The sequence below is a fragment of the Lepisosteus oculatus genome, chromosome 10 (assembly GCF_040954835.1).
Source record: "Lepisosteus oculatus isolate fLepOcu1 chromosome 10, fLepOcu1.hap2, whole genome shotgun sequence".
In the NCBI taxonomy this organism is placed as follows: Eukaryota; Metazoa; Chordata; class Actinopteri; order Semionotiformes; family Lepisosteidae; genus Lepisosteus; species Lepisosteus oculatus.
Window position 1 is genome coordinate 8259110 of NC_090705.1, and position 13425 is coordinate 8272534.

Sequence of the window (13425 nt, forward strand, 5' to 3'; positions counted from 1 at the left end):
TGGTTGGTTGTTCTTCATTTACAGGGTTGATCAGCTGAGGGTGCACTGTGAAGGTTATAGGCCAGTAGTATGTCTCCACCACTGCAACCAACACAAACCATTGCTTACATGTGTGACGTGTGCTTTGTGCTAGGATACAGCTGCTGTCTTGTGGGGCTCATTTTCCTCTCAAGCGCACTGATCAAGCATGTCTGTGATAAATGCCTCTGAGCCACAGGATGTCCAAACTCATCCTACAAATGTTTGATCTGGGGCGCAAGACGGATGAGTAGGGCATCCATGACACGCGACACAACTGTCACTTTCTCGTCACGCAAGAGAGACGCCCTTTCACGAGCAGAGCGAGGCCGTGCCTGGAGGGTTTCTCCCAACAGGATAAGCCCTCCAGAAAAGGACCGACTGTGGTCTCAGTGCAGCCAGAACAAGCATGTCTATGATAAATGTCTGCGGGCCAAAGTTTGTGGCCACTCATCCTACAAGTGTTGGATCTGGGGCTTGAGTCGGATGAGTGGGGCACGATCCCCAATCGCGTCCACATCGTCGCAGTGACCAATGTAGCACTGAGCAGCTGTCAGTCAGTACAGCTGGGAGTTCTGTAACTGGACACTCCCACCCGGACCAGCGCACTTGGACCTCCACATTGATCTGGGCAAGGTGTCACGACTCGAGGTCGCCCAGATGACCGGCCTCCTGTCCAATCAATTCCCTGACTAATAAGGAGAGCTAGTGCTTATGGCAAAAGTGAAAACCTCTGGACTGCACCACAGTCAGTCATGATCAATCAATCAAAGCCATGCTAAAACCATTTAATGCAGATTCAAAAGCTGTGTACTTTATTTTTTTAAACACACTGAAGGTAGAAGTTTCTTTTCATGCTGAGTATATGCAGTATACTGATAACCCCTGCTAATAATAATGAGGAAAGAATGATCAAACTTGTTAAATGAGACAATCTATAATTTATTCTGCGTTCGTTTTTAAATCAATACTATTGGCCGTGTTCTAATAAGAGCAAAAAAAAACAACTCATGGGAATAACTATCACACAAGATTGCAAGGAACTCTGATAGGGATGGACATGCATATCAATGTTGTACAGTACTCTGAAGTTATTTTTCAAGACACCGCTGGCAATAGATTGCTTGTACTAGAGGAATGCTAGTCAAAAATACATATAAAGACTATCATTTTGACGCAGAAGACGTTTACGATGGTATTTTTTATAATACCAACAGAAAGCAATATATTTGCAAATAAAAAACGGAAATAGAGAAACAGAAGTTCGGGCAACAAATAAATGAATTCAACAAGTCAGGACAGACCAGCTCAACTCAAGTTCCAGTATTCAAATATTCCCAACCGAAAAATTAATTTCCATAAAACAGAATGGGAGTTCACTGGGTATTTTACACATACATACAGTATAACCATTAATTGCGAGATGATTACCTCAGCTACCATATCCATGGACAACCATGCGATGCCAGGAAAATGTTTCCAACACGCAAAGTCATTTGAAGACGAGCATGTTTATGGCTTTAACGATTTAAAAGATCCCGCCCCCTTGTAAATAAACAGGCTCCTATTTTCACTGTTGGTCGTTGAATTATCTTGTTTCTATCACAACAGACTGTGTGACAGATCTACAAGTCAGTTTTTGTGGTACTTGAATAAAACGTACTGAAACACGGACTAGGAAGGAGTGCCGAGTTCACCCCAAACTCACAAAGTAACATTTTCCTGAAATAGAAACAGCATATTTTCTTCTAATGACGAAAGGCTAAAACATTAAGGTGATTCTCTCAGATATATTCGCTTGCTTTGAATTTTTTGAAAGTATTTTAAAAAGTAAATAAAAAAAAACACGCACTCGTTTAATAATGAACTCGAAAGGCAAACGAGAAAAAAAAACGCGGCGTTACTTTATTTTAGTTTTTTTTACCTTGTTAGCGCTGTCCCAGAAATCTGATTGCCCGGTGGTATTCTCCGGCGGTTTGTGAGAAAATAAGATTTCTGAAGTCATTTTCGCCATCTTTTCTTATCACTTGATGCAGTCAAACCGGAGCCTTCGCCACTCGCACGATAGCGAACTGATTGTTTCAGATCATTACAGCTGTTGCTCCTCCATGTCGCGGCCGTATTGTTTTCGAATAAATATCCAAGCTATCTAAAAGGGGGGCTCACTCAGTCGGACTGCTCGGCGGCATTTCTGACGGGAGTCGAGTACGTCCTGCGCCTTTCCTCTGGGCGCAGGGCAGGGCGTAGGAACAGGTGGCAGGTAGCAGAGGTGTGGCGAAGACATTAGACGCCGCGGCGCTCGGCGACTCGTTATTTTAGGATTATTTACATCAAGAAGCCGAGTAAAACCTAACTCACATCCCCACGGATAAACTTATAAAAAGAAAAGATCAGCCTCTTCGACACAGAAAGACGACAAGCAGTTATAAAACTCCAGCGTTATACGTTTCACGGGAGAAAAAAAAACGTTTCACGAGGGGACTTCATTTAATAACGTCCAGTTTTCTTTTAAACGTTAAAAACGTAACTATTCAATGCACTGCGTCTAAAGTTAAAATTGAAATGTTAAGGAACTCCGAATTGCTTACGTATGTCTGCTGTTATTTGCTCTACAATGTTAGTGCTTTTCTGCAATATTGTAATAAATAAGCAATTCGCATGACATAAAATTAAGAATATAAAAACTAAGAATGGTCACAAACGAGAGAAGTCCACGCCGCGTCCCATTTTTAAAAAAAGCGCTTCCCGGATTTCACTTCTATAATCTGTTTAACTGCTGATCCTGAAGAAGTCCATTGCCTTGAATTTATCATTAATTTTAAATGTTTTGCATATTTAAGTTCAAGTTTAATCACACTAATTTCTGTTTCATTCAGAACTCCATATGTGTATTGTTAGAACATGGAGTCATAATGTATTTACTTGGGATTTTTTGCCATTGATCAACTCAAAACACTCAATGATGTGAAAGTGAAAACGCAATTCTCCTGATCCTCCTAAAACCATCCATTAATTTTCTAACCACTTCATTCAATTCAGGGTTGCAACGCCTACCTCAGCAAGAATCGTGCGCAAGGCAGGAAAACATCTGAGACAGGACACTAGCCAATGGCTTGGTACACACACATACAAACACACACACACTCACACCAGGGCCAGTTTTCTCAGAAGCCAGTTAACCTACCATCATGTCTTTGGATTGGGGGAAACGCACTTGAACAGGGAGAGATCAGGCTAACTCGAGTATTGAACCTTGGGCCTCAGCACAGCAATGCTACCCAGTGCGCCACCATGCCACCCCCTAAATTTATTATCATTAAAATCAATAATGTTCTTTTAAATCACAAACAGTTGCCAAACGGTCGCAAAAGTGTGTTAATCTCCAGGACACCACATGTCATCCCACTATTAACACCAAGGAGGACACACCCTGGAGTAGGTTGTGGTAAACAGGAACCGTGATAGGCAGATCATGGTAAAACAGACATACAAAGCAGCCATAAGGTCAAGAGAAAAGTGCTTCTTTATTTACAGGGTGAGGTAAAATAATCCAAACTCTAAAACACGAACATCAAAAGCATGAAGCACCTCTTTGAGCTTCTAACCATACATCTCCCCAAGTCCCACAATAACTGTAGCCAGTCAGCTACGGTGCTGCCTGAACAGCTTTTAAATATACAGTAAGTTTCTCTCTGAGACGATATACAAATCCCCTTCTCAGACTTCACACCAGCCCACTTGTTGGTTCATCATTTGATACCTTCTGCCCTCTGGTGAATTTGCACTGCAGAGGATCCGGCCCCTTGTCCCCATATGGCTGAACAGACTGACCCTGGAAGCCTCTGCTTCCTGGTTTTTAAATTACCACCTGACCAATTGTCTTTTACCGACTGGTTGGGTGACTGAGGATCATTACCCACAGCTTTCTGGGCAAAATGGAATTCAGAGAATAATCTCCATTTTGTCTGAACCTACAGTATCTTCCACTCACAGAGGGAGGCCTGATGTAGTTCAAGTAAACCAGATCGCATTGCAGTTGTTGTACAAGTAGGGCAAAAATCTGCCATCAAAAATCTGCCACACACCACTGTCACGCCCTCTGAAGCCAGAGGGCGCTCCTACTCTGTCCTGTCCCTACTTTCCTGTGCTTTGCTGTCCTTCTGGTGTCTCTCTCTTGGGCTGTATATTACCGGGTCACTGATTCTCCTGCGCTCAGCGTTGACGTTCGGATGTCCAGAGACCCGCCCAGCACCAGGTCGCCCCACATCCCCTGCCTGAGGGCATTGGGTTCTATACGACTCCTGAACTGCTGAGCCCGGGCTAACCCCCATTCCGCCACTACGCATACGGGTCTTTTTCCGCTCTCCTGCCTCTCCATGGTTTGTCTCTTTCCGACGTCCGTGACAAGCACCCAGAGCCGAGAAGACAATGGGCAGTGTTGAAAAGTGCAAAGTAAGTGGATGCAGCATGATAGAACACTGAGCCAGTATCACAGAGACTGCGAGTCTGGACTTTCACAGCTCGGTTTTTGTTTGGTTCAACGAACCGCCTAGCGGAACACCACCCAGAACTGTCATGCGTGAAGCCCTTGTGGCTTGAGTGCATCCAGTGAAAATGGGAGTATATACAGTGCCTTGCGAAAGTATTCGGCCCCCTTGAACTTTTCAACCTTTTGCCACATTTCAGGCTTCAAACATAAAGAATGGTTCACAAATAAACGTATCCAGGTGTTTGAATGGCCAAGTCAAAGTCCAGACCTGAATCCAATCGAGAATCTGTGGAAAGAGCTGAAAACTGCTGTTCACAAACGCTCTCCATCCAACCTCACTGAGCTCGAGCTGTTTTGCAAGGAAGAATGGGCAAGAATTTCAGTCTCTCGATGTGCAAAACTGATAGAGACATACCCCAAGCGACTTGCAGCTGTAATTGCAGCAAAAGGTGGCTCTACAAAGTATTAACGCAAGGGGGCCGAATAATTTTGCACGCCCCACTTTTCATTTTTTTATTAGTTAAAAAAGTTTAAAAAATCCAATAGATTTCGTTCCACTTCACAATTGTGTCCCACTTGTTGGTGATTCTTCACATAAAATAAAAAAATTATATCTTTATGTTTGAAGCCTGAAATGTGGCAAAAGGTTGAAAAGTTCAAGGGGGGCGAATACTTTCGCAAGGCACTGTACATGTCAAAGAGGGAATTCTGAACTTTGGAGAAGAAGCCAATGAAAAAGATTTAGATGTTGTTGTAAATGTGCCATTGTCATTGTCTAGACGATAATGAGGGTGGCGGTGCGGCACAGGGTTCTGGATGGGTAAGTGGAAGGTTGTAGGTTCAAATGAGACACTGCTGTTTTACTCTTGGGTAACATCACCCTGAGTGCCCCACCACATAAAAAAAAACATCCTAACAGCTTAGTAATAAAAGGGTATACAGGCCGAATCATACTAGATAAGCTTACCAATGGAAAGGAGGATGCAAGCCTACAAGTAATATTGACCTGAAGGTTGTTCTTTTGGTAAGTAGCAAAAACTGGCCTGCCAGATTATTAAAGCCTGCAATCTGGATTCAACAAGGAGCAGCTGGAGCATCCCCAGCAGTAGAATGAGCCTGATAGACCATATAGCCTCTTTCCAGTTGTTCCATTCCAAAACCATTGTTCTTCATCTCACAACAGTTAAAGTTCTGGAATGATGCTATCTAATACTCCAAAGTAATACACCGTTCTTTCCATGACTCGGTAAGAGGATTTTCAGTTGTGCCCATATGAAAACACGGTTTTTATAGCCGTACGGTTTTTGTTCAAGGTGAAAGAATGTCTTTTCCCAAGGTCATGAATCCCAAAATACTGCAATGCCAATCGTGGTAGTTTTTCTTTGAGCACAACTGAACGCCACATGTGCTGTGGAAATGTATCAGTCAGCAGGACTTCTGTTTGTCAGGAGAAGTACACAGCTGCACCACAGGCGACAGGGAGACACACAATAGCACTGTCTTGAACTCTTGAAGGGATTTCTCTTCCTTTGTAAGAATATATGAATAACTGCATAATAACTTGCATTTCCTTGGCGTTTTTCACACCCCAAAATCCTAAAATGCTCTAGATGTAAGAGGGGACCCATTTAATCCACCACTTGAAGTGTGCAGCCCCTCCTGGGAGACACAGGCCACAATTCTGCACCAGCTGCCCCACAGCACAGCAGATCAGAGAGAGAAGCCGGAAGCCGCATCACAGGTTGAAGCAGATGTGAACTTAAGGGAAGCTGAACAGGACAAGAGTGACACCTGACAGAGCCCCCTAGTCCAATGAACAGTGCCATAGAGTCTTTAATGGACAAGACTGAGGTGTATCACTGGATCCTGCTGTAATGCATCCACGAGTATGCTTACAGAGTAATATACATACTGTATCCTGCATGCCTTTACTGCTTCACTTCTTACTAGGTGTGTAATCCACTCTTTGGTGGATTCGTCGGTCTGCAGTTGATCATGTTTAGAATATCTGTGAGGCTGAGAGAAGCTAAGCACGAGAAGCCTACACCGCAAGAAAGTAAAAAAAGAAATTAAAATCCTATTTAAATAAAGCTTGCCAAACAGGGCATGTGAGCCCTGTATCTGAATGTGCTTTCTGACTACAGCTCTTGGCACAGCAGTTGATGCAGAACGCGGTGTCCCAGAGATGCCCTTTTCGTGATTTCCGAGGAGCTGAGGCTGCTGCTGCCCACAGAAATGCACAGAGCTGACATTCTAGATGACTGAACAAACAGAAACATTGTTCTGCCGTATGGATAGCAAGTGGAAAAGGCAGAATTCCGTTTACTTTCCAGCGAGAGCAATTTCAGCGGCTCAGAATCTTTATCCGAGGGGAAGGGTATATTCCGGGGGAGCCGTTTAAAAAAATTCCAGTGCTTCCAATCTTGTATAAATTACTTCACAGCCTACAGTCGGATTAAACCAATGTAACCCGCGTGCTGACCTTGTCTGACCTTGCCTTTATGCACATATAGTACAGTCTGTGTCAGCAGTTCCAATACTCTTCCTTTACTCTAGAAAACATTACACATGTTGCCCCTGTTACAACAATTAAAGCACTAAAGCAAACATACGCAGAACAATCCTAAACCTGATTGTTCCATTGATCTCCTCAGGAGGCTCTGTGATCAGCCCTCTGAAACCTGTATCTTTCTCACTAATCTTCAGGACATGATCATTTGGTTAAAGCTAATCCTGCCTCTTTTTTTCTGGATTACATTGGAGCTGATTATTGACTTTTGGAAATGGACTATCTTTTCTTGAAGTACAGGGAGGGAGACACAGAATAACTGAGATGACTCACTGGAGCTGTTCCATTAATCTGGAGCAGTCCGGGGAGTGTCATTCAGTTTCAACGTTTAGAACTTGTTTCAGCTGAGAAAAAGCCCATCTTTTTGCAGCAGAAAAACTCATCCATCCCTGGGATGAGGGAAACCGGCTAAGGAGTCAAGGAGTTCGTTAACTCAATCTAGCTCAACACACACTAACAGAAAAACTGAAATTCCTCAGGGGCAGGAGCCACTAGTCAGAAAACAGAACTGACATATCCAATGTCTAAATTATAGCCAGTGCGCTGAGGAAGTAAAACACATTTCCAAATAAAAGCTGTGGAAGCCCTCACTACCAGTTTATATGACAATAATTGAGAAAACAGACATAAACCAGCAAATCAAACCCAGGTAAAGAGACCTTAATATTCTGTGTGTTCTTGATCATTATGTATATTCATAGAGAGACTTTTAAAGGTTGATAATAAGGCACTAACTTCTGATTAATGTTCTCAAGCATTATACTAAGGGGAAAAGAAAGTGGTGAATTGAGATAAATGCTAATACTCTTTCTTAATAAACAAAACACATCCTGTATTGGAAATGTCTCTGAATTTGTACAGAGCAGCCTTGCAGAATCGGGCAGATAAACTGAGGTGGGGGGGAGATAGATTAGTGTGTTCAATAATTAATACCATTTGTCATGGAAATAGTCTCTTTAGAGGATGCTGCATTTAATGCGGTTACAGAATATTGATTAAGGCAGTAACAGAGGTGGATATTAATTAGCTGGTGGCTGTTGCACAACTCTAGAAAGCACAACACTATGTAGACTTCTAATTCCATCTAATAGTATATGAAGCAATAGTAAGGAACTACGTCCAACTACTCTCCTAATTAGGGTTCATCAGTGTAATATAGCTCGCTTTTACCAGGGACATGGGTACACACTGTATATATCTCTTCACATGTCAGGTTCAGCTTCTTAATTAAACCAACCAGTGTTTTTGAAATATGCAGATGTAAATATTAACTCTGGCGATTTCACAGTGTTAGAAGTTGTAACCCTGAAGATGAAGATGTTCCTTGTAAGACAGATTCATTAGAAATTTTCAAATTCACATATACAGGAAAATACTTCAGAGCAGTGTCTCTTAATCCTGGTCCCAGATCTCCACTGTGTTGGCTGGGGTTTGTTCCAGCTAAATCACCAGCGCTAACTTCTTTTTTTTCCAGGACTCAGACCTTGGTTTAAAAAAATAACTCTAGTACAGTGGTTCTCAGCCCTGATCCTAGGTAATCTCTGTGTCTTCTGTTTTTGTCTCTTAAAAAGCCAAAGAAGATTTGCGAATTGATATGTACCCTGTGCTAATTAGCGAGTTTCAGGCCTGTGAACTGGATATAACTAACTAGACTAGACCAGGGAAACTCAGACTTGCCATGGGAGTGTCTGATACTGACTCATTCCTGGCTGTGTTTGTTCGTCGTCAATGGATCACCGCTTAAGAGCGGTTTAGTTAGAAATCCACCCGCGGGGGACGACAGAGACACACTCTAGAGAGGATGCCAGTCCATCACAGGGCAGACACACACTCACATCAGTTAACACGCCAGTATGTCTTGGAACTGTGGGAGGAAACCCGCGTGAGCACAGGAAACAACATACACAACGGGAAACGACTTATTTTATTCTTCAGCAGTACTCAGAAAACGCTTACGTGAATCAAGCCTTCGAACGATTGAGCTTAAATGAAATGACCGGTTTCTCAATGTCCATTGATTGCACTGATTAAATGCCCAACATCCAAAGCGTGAAAAACACGACTGAACCCAGAAGTTGTGTTACATTGTGGTAGCGCCATCTGGGGGCAGATATGGGAAGGCACACTCAGGTAAAAAATATGTACAAGCTAAAAGTAACATCTTAACGGGCCAGGAAGATTCGGCTGTCTGCGTGTTATAATAACCTTTCAAAAACAGAATTCTTCAGCCCTATTCCGAGCTACTTTTCAAACGTATCTATCAAGTGTCAATGTTAACGACTTAATTTCAATATTTTAATTCAAAACGTTACTTATTTCCCCTTGAAATAGAGTAATGCAGGGAACCCGTATTTTAAACTGTACAATTCACAACAGAGGGCCTAGAAATATGTCGCTTATGTTTCTATTTTTGTAAACACAAATTTTAAGACACCCTCAGGGGTGTTGAATAACACCTGGGGGAAAAGATTCTGTACTGAAAATATATAATTACTTAATTACTAGTGCACATCCATAAAACAGCAAAAAAAAAGCAATTCTTGATGGCTGGACAGGCAGGTGGGATATATTTTAGTAAGAGATCTGATGAAGATGGGAAGGAATGGCCATAAAATATTTTCATTACGTACTGCTCAGCAGCTACAGTAAAAAAAACAACCTCTTATCTCCCACTGCCATAATTGACCACCATAATATGAAAAGAACAGAGGTTTGCAGTTACAATTACAATATTCTTCTGGTCCCACTGAGACTGCTATCTTTGGAAAAACAGTGATTGGATCAGATCAGGCATTTTTTTCTGTTAATTATTTCAGTCAGGCATGTAGGTTTCTCCAGGGAAATGGGTAGGTAAGTGGTTTTAAGTCCGTATTAAGTAAACAAATTATTGAGCACAGACCTGACTGGTACTTTCTAAATGCACAAATGGCTCCAAATGAACTAAAGGAAAAATATAATGTACTGGTACTCAAGGATGCTGATCAAATCATTAAGCGAAACAGTGGGTTTTGCAATGTGTGTGTCTTGTACTGTAGATAAATCAATGTTGTGTTATTTTCTGCATTCACTGGGCATCATAAATAGCATTGACGCGGCCCAATAGGTTGATTTCATTAGGTTGATTTCATTGATTTCATTTTTGACCAAAACTTTCCGAGTTGAAAATTGAACGTGGTGGTGAAACCTGGTACGTTGCTAATTCTTGGTAAAAGTACAGTATTGGTTTGCAAGTGAGCTGAATGGTTGATAGTAATGACGCGATACAGCCCTTTGAAAAAAATGGAAAACACTAGTGGCTAACCAGCCTACAACATAAATACCCTGTGCACGTTCCTTCAGACAGACTGCAACATTGGTCACTTGGGAAGCCCTACTGATTCTTGACTTGAATAGCACAAAGAGCTCTGAGCCTTCACATGCATTACACATTATTGTGAGAAGCATAACATGACATTCTGTTGCAGGACACAGGTGGGAAAATTCTCCTCACTCTTGGGTTCCTATAATATGCGATACCCAATGTTATGTTACAAACTATAGTTAGATTTACATCATAAACATTTGTTTTCCCAAAGTATTTTCATGCTGGGTTTTTATCTCGTTGTGTGATATGCGATGCATTGTGTGCAGCTGTTTTCTGACTCCGGATGGCCATTAAATTGACTTTCCACATTAACAATTATGTCTCTAAGGATCGCTTGCTGTTTTTATTCATTAGACAGTCAAGATGTGTAAAATCACAACGTGGGTTTAATTTCACGGACATGTGTGTAAATATTGTGCAGCGACTTTTAACAGCCCAGTACTACTTTTTCACACAGATCTGCTTCACTGTCAGCTTGCTTCTGCAACCAAATATTGTCTGCTGCCAGATTGTTTCCTGGTGAAGCAGGGTGATATGAGCTATTGGCAGGCTCTCAACAAAAACCATACTATTTCAGTTAATTGACAGTATTAAGTGGCTACAATGCCCTTAAAAGCAAAATCTCAACCCATTTGTATGGCACCCAAGATAAGGCACTTTACACTAAATGAGATTTTGATAGCCTTGCAGGTTGATTACTAAGAAAACCAATCAATTGATGCATCCCCTTTGCCTGTGTTTGGTCACGGTGAACAAAGTCCAAATTCAGACACCTACGCTCAGGCACACAGCACACACAGTACATAATCTCAGTACTGAGTCCCCACTTTGGCAGAAACACAGCTGGGAGGCTGCTAACCCTTGTCAGTCATTGCACAGGTTCTGAGAAAATCCTGTGCTTCATGACTGAACAAAGAAGAGTAAAGAATATTTAATGACTTGCCTCTAAGTATCATAAAGGGTCTGATGGCTACAAAGGTCCAACTTTTTCAAAACCAAGATGAATCAAAGGGAAATAAAAAGAAGCAATACAATAGAGGACGTGGGTATTTACAGTATACAGGAGTCACACTGACAACCTTTCTGTCTGTGAAACCACTTCTGGGGCTCTGTTTCAAAACAGCTCCATGTAATGGAAGTGGTTTTCTGAAATTCCTTTACAACACAGTGTTTTAAGAAAGATGATTTTAAGCTGCATTGTGGTAGACTGAATTTAGCTATGTGCAAGATATTAAACACCACAGTAATAGTATGTACAGTTCCAAAGTATTAAATTGTGATTAATTGTTAACCCTTCATATCAATACAACAATATATGCTGATTTTCCAGTTACATTTGCAAAGCAGAAGCACAGGAATTTGGGTAAAAAGATCTACTAGCTGCTTTGTTTTGAAATATTTATAACTTGGGAATTTATCTGTATTCTAGCACTGGGCAAAACTGAGACAAGGACATACTGTATCCATATTAAATTATGACCATTACAGATTATGACATATTGTACTGCGTATTATTATGAATTTCCTTTTCCATGCTTGCACAATTCTTTTAAAAATGTAAGGACCCGGATGTAAAGAGCCTATACATTTAGTTTTCTCTTTAACGGCCTCTGTATTACCTTACTTCATACAGTACCTCATGTAGAAACACTGCTGAACCATTCTGCTCTGTGCATTTGTCTGTTCACATGAATGCCCACAGAAATACTTTCGCTCAAATGAAAGAAACTGAGATCTTCCCAAAATAGAAGAAGTCATTGCAATTTGATCAGGAACAAAGCTTCAAAAGCAAAACTAGCCAGGGAGGAAAGACTAACCCATTCATTCTCCCACGTCTGTATCAAATACATTATTACATTAGCAGCACAGAACAGTCTTCATGAAGAACTATTTTTTATCAAGAACTTACAAGTAATTTTCTTTTATAGGAAAATATATCCATGCATTAGAATTTTGGAATATTACATCCCCAAAACCAAAACTGAAATTTGCATTACATATGACAGTCTGGAACAATGCAGAAATCAACAAAGACCACTGTCACTCAGAATGCTTTCCGGTAAATTGAGTATACTGTAAATGGACATTTTGCAATAATAAAAGACTTCATGAAAGAAAGACACGGCCACATCACAACTTCAGGATAATAAATTCTGCAATCCCACCCTGGGATTAACTCTGCAGTGAACAATCTGGGGACAGGCTGTAAATGCACTAGTATTCCCATTATTTTATATTATTAACATGCACCATAACTCCTGTGACAAAAGGATTAGTTTCAGCAATGAGAATTAACATTTCAGTAACTGAGTATATAAGTCAAGCATGCCTCTTTGGAGAAATGAAGATGATATATAGTCTACAGCTTCAAACTAAGACTAATGACTTCATACTCACTATACCTTCATTAAAGTGAATTACGCTTCTTGCAAGACAAGTATAGGTTTGGCATACTAATTGTGTGATAGTGACACACATAATCTAATTCCCATAGTGCAGTGGAAAATCCATGTGGAATGCAATGTGGCACAGAAAACTCATACTGCAATGCATGCTCTGTGCTGTCATTGCTAATTATCCATGCCTTTAATGCAGAATGCCTTTTGGATTGTGCAGATACAAAAGTACAGTATGTGTAAATGACCATGATGTGCAACATTAGGGGAGAGACAGATGTTTTCTGTCAAGACTGTTAGGATACATCCCAGAGATTTTAAAGCACTGACACATTCTGCAGCTGAATCCACTTGATCTAGTCCCAGACAAAAAATAACGTTCCCCAAGACCCAAGAACTGTAACATGGTATCTGAAAACAGCAGTCAGAACAGGTCTGGCTGCCACTAGAGAAATTAGCTTTAGGAATTGCCCCGTTTGTGAAAGCACAATGCTTTGAGTTGTCAAAAAGCATTTTTTTCATACACAAAATGAAAACAAATCTTCCAGTCCAAATATTATTGACCCATCTGCCTGAGTAATACACAGGT

General features: G+C 41.1%; 1 protein-coding gene across 2 annotated transcripts in view; it reads right to left on the reverse strand.

Annotated features, from left to right (window-relative positions):
• LOC102694627 (NIPA-like protein 2) overlaps window positions 1-2457 on the reverse strand; it is a 32912-nt gene extending 30455 nt beyond the window's left edge. The window contains exon 1 of one of the 2 annotated variants that reach the window (XM_069194834.1): window positions 1943-2457. In XM_069194834.1, the coding sequence (XP_069050935.1) occupies window positions 1943-2032 (90 nt within the window). In that variant the 5' untranslated portion in view covers window positions 2033-2457. The remainder of the gene's footprint in view (window positions 1-1942) is intronic. The other variant, XM_069194833.1, reaches the window with a different exon arrangement.
• Between the last annotated feature and the right edge of the window lie 10968 nt (window positions 2458-13425).